This window comes from Falco cherrug, chromosome 19, assembly GCF_023634085.1.
Source record: "Falco cherrug isolate bFalChe1 chromosome 19, bFalChe1.pri, whole genome shotgun sequence".
In the NCBI taxonomy this organism is placed as follows: Eukaryota; Metazoa; Chordata; class Aves; order Falconiformes; family Falconidae; genus Falco; species Falco cherrug.
Window position 1 is genome coordinate 6,674,916 of NC_073715.1, and position 8,041 is coordinate 6,682,956.

The 8,041-nt window shown below is 62.9% G+C and overlaps 1 protein-coding gene across 1 annotated transcript; it reads right to left on the reverse strand.

Annotated features, from left to right (window-relative positions):
- Nucleotides 1–5,405: 5,405 nt before the first annotated feature.
- On the reverse strand, nucleotides 5,406–6,504 carry GTSF1 (gametocyte specific factor 1). Its single transcript, XM_027800941.2, has 5 exons — nucleotides 6,348–6,504; nucleotides 6,105–6,231; nucleotides 5,932–6,021; nucleotides 5,767–5,842; nucleotides 5,406–5,656 (listed from the first exon to the last, which is right to left on the reverse strand). The coding sequence occupies exons 1-5, from the start codon at nucleotides 6,438–6,440 to the stop codon at nucleotides 5,566–5,568; spliced, it is 477 nt and encodes a 158-aa protein (XP_027656742.1). The 5' UTR covers nucleotides 6,441–6,504; the 3' UTR covers nucleotides 5,406–5,565.
- Between the last annotated feature and the right edge of the window lie 1,537 nt (nucleotides 6,505–8,041).

Here is an 8,041-nt window from a genome sequence, read left to right on the forward strand (position 1 = left end):
GGCCCCTTCACATGTGCGCACAGCTGCCCACCCCTCCACATGCTCGTGCAAAGGGTGGGATGGGGGGGACGGGACCCGCCCCCCGCCCCAAGTGGCCCCCATGCGAGGCGGGTGCCCGGGTGTGTGAGGGGCCGGGGGGCGTGCGCAGGGGGCTGGGGGCCTCGCACGCCTGCCACGGGGCCAGCTGCATTCCTGCACCGCTGATGCAATGGCGCCCGCCACAGCTGGGCTGGGGGCTCGGGGGGCTCAGGGTCCTCCCTCTGTGACCCCACCCCTGTCTAGAAGCCTGGGTCCCCTGCCCAGCAGCCTGCCATGGGTGCTCCACCACCACTGCCCCCCCCCCGGCTGGGTGGGTAGATGCATGGGAGGTTGCACATGCGCGGGGGTGCAGCGGGTGCGTGTGCCCCCCGTGGGCACAGTGCCCGTGGGGACAATGGGGACATTTCCGTGGCCGTGTGGGGGGAAGTGACGGGTGGACGGCGAACAATGCGCCGGCGCCGGGGCCCTTCCTGCCCTCACATGCCTGGCCCTGCACTGGCACCACCCTTGTGCACACATGTGTGTCCCAGCTCCGTCCCCTTGTGCATGCATGTGTCCTGACACTGTCCCCTTGTGCACACGTGTCCTGACATTGCCCTCTGTGTATATGCTTATGTCTTGACACTGTCCCCTTATGCATGCACATCCTGACACCGTCCCCTTGTACACGTGTGTCCTGACAACACCTCCTCATGTACACACGCGTGCCCTGTCCCTGTCCCCTTGTTCACACTTTCCCCATGTCCCCCTGTGGGTGCCTGTGGTCACAGACTGCCCCACTTGTGCCTCAGTTTCCCCCATGTTCTGTGCCCCCCCCAGGCCTGGAAGAGTCTGACCCAGGGCCACTCAGCCCCTTAGGTGGTGTGTGTCCCCACAGATTCCACCCCCAGGACACCCCATGGGCACCACCCCTACTGTCCCCATCCCCAGGACACCCTGTGGATGCTGTCCCCATGGTCCCCCAGCCCCTCTGGGGACACCCCATCGGGTGCCAGCCCCATAGTCCCACCCCCAGGACAACCCACACCCCCCCCTGCCAACACCCCATGGCTGCCACCCCCACGGCTCCACCTCGGGTGGGGGGTCAGGGCTCGGATGCTCCCGGCTAAGTATGGCCAGTGCTGGGGAGCGTCCCTGAGTCACTGCGGGGGCTGTGGGGGGGGCATTGGGCCTGACTCACTGCCGCCACCAGCCCCTATATAGCCTGGGCCGACAGCAGGGCCACGTCACCCCCCCCCCCCCCCTCCCCCGGCACCCTCCCCCCCAGGCTGGGGCAGCGGGGGGGGGGGGGGGGGAGAGCCTGGGGGCAGCCATAGGGTGGCACCCCCAGGGGCTGGGGGGCTGTAGGGCAACACCGTGGCACCCTGATGAGTTTGGGGGGCACAGGACAATGATGCCCCATGGGAAGGGGCACAGGTGGGATCTGCTGGGTGTCCTGCCTCAGTTTCCCCCGGTGGGGGGTGCGAGGGCTGGCACAGCGCCCCGGGGCTGGCGGGGAGCCCGGGGACGGGCGCGAACACGGCCCTGCGTGCCGGCTGCTTCCCAAAAAGGCACTGGTGGCTGCAGGCATTGGGGAGCTGGGCACTCAGCCAGCCCTGGGGGGCCCCGGCGCTGGGGGGGCAATGGACAACACAGGCAGGGTAGAGGTGGCACTGTGGTGGCTGACACACACGTGTGCTCGTGGCACTGCTGGCCCTGGCGCTGCCCTTTCTTGGGTGAAACGCCCCCATAACACGGCTGTGATAACCTGGAATCGGGTGCCGGGCACTGAGGCCAGTTTCAGTGCTTGAGCAGCAAGGCGGGGGCCAGACGCTGCCCAGCCCTTCTCACCCGGCCCTGCGATTTCTCAGCATTTGTTGTTTTTCCACCTAATTTCCTGCCTTAATGAGTCCCGCTCGCGCTGCGGAGCCTGGCTGCTGGCGGAGCTGAGGCCAAGCCCTGGAGGTGCCCGTGCCCGGGCAGAATCTGTCACCAAGTGGGTACAAGCTGAACCTCAATGGGAAGGAGGAGTACTGAGGAGCTGTGGAGATAAAAAAGCAAAAAAAGTGTTAAAAACACCCCGAAAGAGCTTCACGGGGAGGGCTTCCTGCCAGGGCTTCCCCCCTCCCTGCTGGGGCCAGGGTGCTACTGGGGGTCGTGGCGGGGGGGTGGATGCTGAGGGGACAGGGCTTCTCCAAGCCCCCCGGCTGCAGCTCCCACACCGGTGACTTCAAAGCCCCTGGTGAGCCTTGCCTGTGGCTGCCAGACGCTTGCCAGTTCCTGCCCAGTTCCTTTTCCTGCCACTTTCAGATGCAGTTTGACGATAAACAGTTTTTTTGGTGTTTTTGGGGTTTTTTTGTGTGTGTGTGTCGTCCTCCTCAGCAGAAACCAGCCAGAGCATGATGCTGGGCGCTGAATCACAGCAGGGGAATGACACGGGTTAAGACAAGGGGAATTTTGTCCTGGGAATCGTGATGGGAACCCTGGCTGCTCAGGCAGAGCTGGTACTCATGACCCTGCATCTCCACGTGGCACTGGTCACCCCTGCCCGGACAGGGGGTCTCGGCAGGCATCCCCTGCTGCAGCAGCTGTGCAAGGGTGGGTGCACATGGGATGTTTCATCGCTGCATGGGAACAGAAGAGGGAGAAGTGGTTAAAGTACATGGGGCAAGGCCAAAAAGGCATAAAATCTCCCCAAATGCGTAGTGCAGAGAGGCCATGTGATGTGGTGGGACCCTCCTGGAAAGGGGGAGCAGGAGCTGCCATCAACAAGTGTGGCTGTGTCATGGCATGGCTTGCTTGCTCCATGGTGGCAGCTGGACACCGCAGGGGACAATGAAGGTGACGCGTATCTTGCGCTGCCACCAAAAAAAGCCTGACTCTCCCTTCCCACCTCCTCATCGAGGGGAAAACCCGGCAGCTCCCACTGAGGAGCAGCATGAGGGGGGCTGTGCTCTCTGGTATCTGCAACTGCTCTTGACAAGAGAAAAATAACAGCAAAATAGGTGGAAAAGAGGAGGAAAACGCCTGTTGTTTCCCATCCGGCTCATGGATGAAAATAAGCCAGCCCTCCAACCTACCCGGCTGGATCCACCCTCTGAGCAAAAACTCCCGGCAAGTGTTGCAAGGCCGTTATTGGCACGGTTCGAAGCACACATGAAACTGCTCTGGAAACCACAGGGGAGAGATGTCAGGCAAAGCTGAAGCAGTCAGACGCTTTTAAACAAGCGAGGCAACAAAACTGGAGAAATTCCTCCTTAACCCTTACGAAGAAGGGAGGGATTGGGATGGCTTTCTACCTGCGGGCAGCATGTGTAAATGTTTCCACTGTCTGGCCAGGGGAAGCAGGCACTGCCACAGAAGCACCGGTTCTGTGTGGGGATGGGATTTGTGGCTGAGAAGGATGTGTGGGGAAAGAGTTTTGCTGAGATAAATCCAGGCAGGCGCACGTCCCAAATCTCTGCGCCGAGCTGTGTGGAGATAACTGCCCCCCATAACCAAATAAATGGGTTTAAAACATGTCTGGGGGTGGTGCTGGGGGAAAGGCAGCCTCGGATGAAGGTTAGTGCTTGGCAGGTTAAAGCCTGAGGAAGGAGTAGCCGCCGCTAGATTCATGTTCAACCTCTGGATCGGAGATGGAGGGAGGAAAAGCGTCTCCCACATGGGCTGAGCCCAGGATGTACGGCTCCTGCCAGATGTACGTTAACGGGAGTTATTAGTTGCATAAAAACCGCTCTGCAGCTGCATTTCTGGCATTGGTGAGGGAGGAATTAATTACAACACCAGATCACTCCTCCTCTGCCTGGCCAGGAGGGACCGGTACGACCCCGCCTGCATGCTCCCCCCGCCCCCCCCCCTCCAGACTGGGAAAGATATGTATCTGACCTCCCCGTGAACTGCTGGAAAGAAGGAAAACCCCCCAAGTTTTCCCCCCAAACTCAGCCCTGCGGGGTCCCCACGGCCTGCCTTGGATGATGGGGTGTTGCAGGCAGCTGGGGAGAGAGCAGTGGTGGGCAGGGAGCCTGACTGGGGAAGGCGGCATGACACACATGTTCCCATTTCCACATGTACTGTTCCAAATCCGTTGGCTTCTCCAAGCTCTTCTCACCTCCTGGCGCAGCAGGGGCTCTGTGGGGTCACCCATGCCCAGAGACATCCCACTGGAAGGAGAAGGGGAGAAGGAACTGGGGTGTGCGTGAAGGACTGGGGGATCCTGGCACTATGCTGGGGTTGAGCATGGCCTGGGTGTGACGGGTGTGCGTTACCACCAGGCTGGCAGGGGGACAACGACGACAACAGTGACATTTTTTTGGAGGAATGCCAAGGGTGGGGGGGTTAATGATGCTTCCCCAGCTGCTCCCCGCCCCCCCCCCCCCTCCTGGGCGGGGAACCCACAGCCTGATGCCCTGGGGACACAGCCTGCGCATGAGGTACCCACATTACGCAAGAAGCACTAAAATAGCTCCCCTCCAGCCCAAAAATCTGGACAGCACCCGCCTGGAAACGCCCCTTTTGGTGGGAGAGAGACGGGGGGACACCTGGTGCTCTGCAGGAGCTGGGGGCAGCAGCCCCCCAGGCACCAGGACCAGGGGGGATTGGGTTCACCTTCAACTGGCTTGGTCATGCCAGATGGTCCCAGTCATCATCTTTGGTGCTGTCCCCTCCAGAGCCTGAGTTTAGGAGTGGCTGGGGACAGGATGAGGGGGACAGTGGGACACAGGGGTGACAGGGACACACTGTGGGGGAGGACAGAGCACAAGCAGGGCAGGTGGGGTTACAGGGGCACGGTGGAGGGATAAAGGGACACACTGGGGTGTTACAAGGGTGTAGGTGAGCTGAGGGGGGTTGGGGACTGACTGGGGAGGTATGGGGGCACACTTGGGGGGGTGACAGGGACATGGGCTGGCCTGGGTGAGGTACAGGGACACACTGTGGGAGTTATGGGAAAACAATGGGGAAGGCAACAGGGACATGGGCTGGCCCAGGTAGTTAGAGGGACACACTGAGGAGGTTATGGGGACACAGACAGGCCTGGGGGCTGATAGCCTGCTGTGCACTGGAGCTGTTGCCCCTCCTCCCCTGCCATGGTGCTAGAGCTCCCTTGGAGCAGGGGCAACATGCTCTGCACCCCACTCGTCTGTGCCACAAGGGACAGGGCCAGCATGGAGCACGCTGGGAGCACAGCCAAGGGAGCATGTGGGAAGTGGGGTGGGCTAGAAACTCACGTTGGGTGTCCCCTGGGTCCCCATCCTCGGGGTGCCCCTGTGCCCAGGTCACATGGTCCCCTGGGTCCCCATCCCATGGGTACCCCCAGCATCTGCCTGTGTGGGTGGCCCGGTCCCCACCCCAACGTTCCTTCTGTCCCCCTCAGGTGACGGGGCACCATGCACACTTGCAAGCAGCTTATTTGCAACATGCATTTAAAACCTGTGGGTAGAATCACCCTCGCAACCTCAGCTGAGGGGGCACTGCCCCCCTGGCACCGTGGTCCCCCTGGTTCTGGGGGACAGATGGGCACTACCCTGGTCCTGCTGCTACCGTTGGTGGTCACTCCTGTGCCTGCCACTTTGCACCTGCCGCAGGGACTCCTGCAGCTCCTCTGTCTCGGTTCTGGCTTGTGGGTGCTGCCGGGGCCGAGCTGGGGGGCAAGAGAGGAACAGGGGTGTCAGGGTGGGCAGCACCCTCGGGGGGGCACACCCAAATACGGGCACCCAGGGAGGGGATGTCCCCAGCCGTGCGGGCTCCTACCTGTCACACGGGAGGCACAGGTCATTCGTCCTGACATTGAGGATGAATGGTGAGGGGTCCTCCAGGTCCTCCAGCTCTGCAAAAGGTGATGAGATGGGGAAATGCCAGCCTTAAGGTGACATGGCAAGGGTGGGGAGCACTGCTTGGCATCACGGGGACACTCACCAGCCTCCCAGTCCTCCTGGGACAGGGGGTCCTGCCAGGCTGCGAGGACCTCTGGTTGCTTCATCCTGTAGCTGAGGTGTGTTTCCATCCCTGAGGGGACAGAGAAGACAGTTGTTGGGGAGGGCAGAGCTGAGCGTAGCCACCGGGGTGGTGAGGGGGGAGCCATGCTGTACCGTGAGGGAGGTCGGGCTGGCGTTGGTCGGGGCAGGAGGCGATGTGGCTCTGCAGCTTGCCCTGGGGCACCCTGTGGCTGGCGTTGAAGGGGCAGGTGGCCAGCTTGCGGGCCACCTGCGGGTTGTTCTGGGGGGCAAAGAGAGGCGAGAGGCGCCGGGTTGGCGGGGGGCTTTTGCCTCAGAGCTGGCTGAGCCCCGGGCCCCGGCAGGGCCCCGGGAGGCCCCAACCCGGCCCCCGCTCACCCGCTGGCACTTGACGAGGTGGTAGGGCAGGCGGGAAACCCGGACTTGGTGGCTCCTGTCGTAGGGACACTGAACGAGTGCCTGGGGCTCCATGGCGGGCCCGACCCCAGCCCAGCGCGGCCGCTCAGCACCACGCGCTCCCAACGGGCCTCGCGCGCCGCCGCGTCGCCACGGCAACGGGGCCCGGCTTCCGGCGCGGCCTGCGCGGCGCTATCGCCATGGCAACAGGGCCGGCCGGCCGCCGCGGGGCGCCCGCAGCGCGCCTGGGTGGGCCCGGCGGTGCTATAGGGGCCCTGAGCAGTGCTATAGGGGCCCTGAGCAGTGCTATAGGGGCCCTGAGCAGTGCTATAGGGGCCCGGCAGTGCTATAGGGGCCCTAAGCAGTGCTATAGGGGCCCTGAGCAGTGCTATAGGGGCCCTGAGCAGTGCTATAGGGGCCCGGCGGTGCTATAGGGGCCCTGAGCAGTGCTATAGGGGCCCTGAGCAGTGCTACAGGGGCCCTGAGCAGTGCTATAGGGGCCCGGCAGTGCTATAGGGGCCCGGCAGTGCTACAGGGGCCCTGAGCAGTGCTATAGGAGCCCGGAAGTGCTATAGGGGCCCTGAGCAGTGCTATAGGAGCCCGGAAGTGCTATAGGGGCCTGGCGGAGCTATATGGGTCCGGCAGTGCTATAAGGACCCTGAGCAATGCTATAGGAGCCCTGAGCAGTGCTATAGGGGCCCTGAGCAGTGCTATAGGGGCCCGTCAGTGCTATAGGAGCCCTGAGCAGTGCTATAGGGGCCCTGAGCAGTGCTATAGGGGCCCTGAGCAGTGCTACAGGGGCCCGTCAGTGCTATAGGGGCCCTGAGCAGTGCTATAGGGGCCCTGAGCAGTGCTATAGGGGCCCGGCAGTGCTATAGGGGCCCTAAGCAGTGCTATAGGGGCCCTGAGCAGTGCTATAGGGGCCCTGAGCAGTGCTACAGGGGCCCGGCAGTGCTACAGGGGCCCAGCAGTTCTATAGGGGCCCTGAGCAGTGCTATAGGGGCCCTGAGCAGTGCTACAGGGGCCCGGCAGTGCTACAGGGGCCCTGAGCAGTGCTATAGGGGCCCGGCAGTGCTATAGGGGCCCTGAGCAGTGCTATAGGGGCCCGGCAGTGCTATAGGGGCCCTAAGCAGTGCTATAGGGGCCCTGAGCAGTGCTATAGGGGCCCGGCAGTGCTATAGGGGCCTGGCGGAGCTATATGGGTCCGGCAGTGCTATAGGGACCCTGAGCAATGCTATAGGAGCCCTGAGCAGTGCTATAGGGGCCCTGAGCAGTGCTATAGGGGTCCGGCGGTGCTATAGGAGCCCTGAACAGTGCTATAGGGACCCTGAGCAGTGCTATAGGAGCCCGGCAGTGCTATAGGGGCCTGGCGGAGCTATATGGGTCCGGCAGTGCTATAGGAGCCCTGAGCAATGCTATAGGAGCCCTGAGCAGTGCTATAGGAGCCCTGAGCAGTGCTATAGGGGCCCTGAGCAGTGCTATAGGGGTCCGGCGGTGCTATAGGGGCCCTGAGCAGTGCTATAGGGACCCTGAGCAGTGCTATAGGAGCCCGGCAGTGCTATAGGGGCCTGGCAGAGCTATATGGGTCCGGTGGTGCTACAGGGGCCATGAGCAGTGCTACAGGGGCCCGGCAGTGCTATAGGGGCCCTGAGCAGTGCTATAGGGGCCCTGAGCAG

Bases quoted from the DNA above. Each gene is read 5' to 3' on its own strand.
- GTSF1 (XM_027800941.2), bottom strand. From the start codon at position 6,440: ATGGAGCCCCAGGCACTCGTTCAGTGTCCCTACGACAGGAGCCACCAA. The intron at 6,232-6,347 runs GTGAGCGGGGGC...TTTGCCCCCCAG, and splicing joins ACCTCGTCAAGTGCCAGCGG to AACAACCCGCAGGTGGCCCG. The intron at 5,843-5,931 runs GTGAGTGTCCCC...CACCTTTTGCAG, and splicing joins CCAGGAGGACTGGGAGGCTG to AGCTGGAGGACCTGGAGGAC.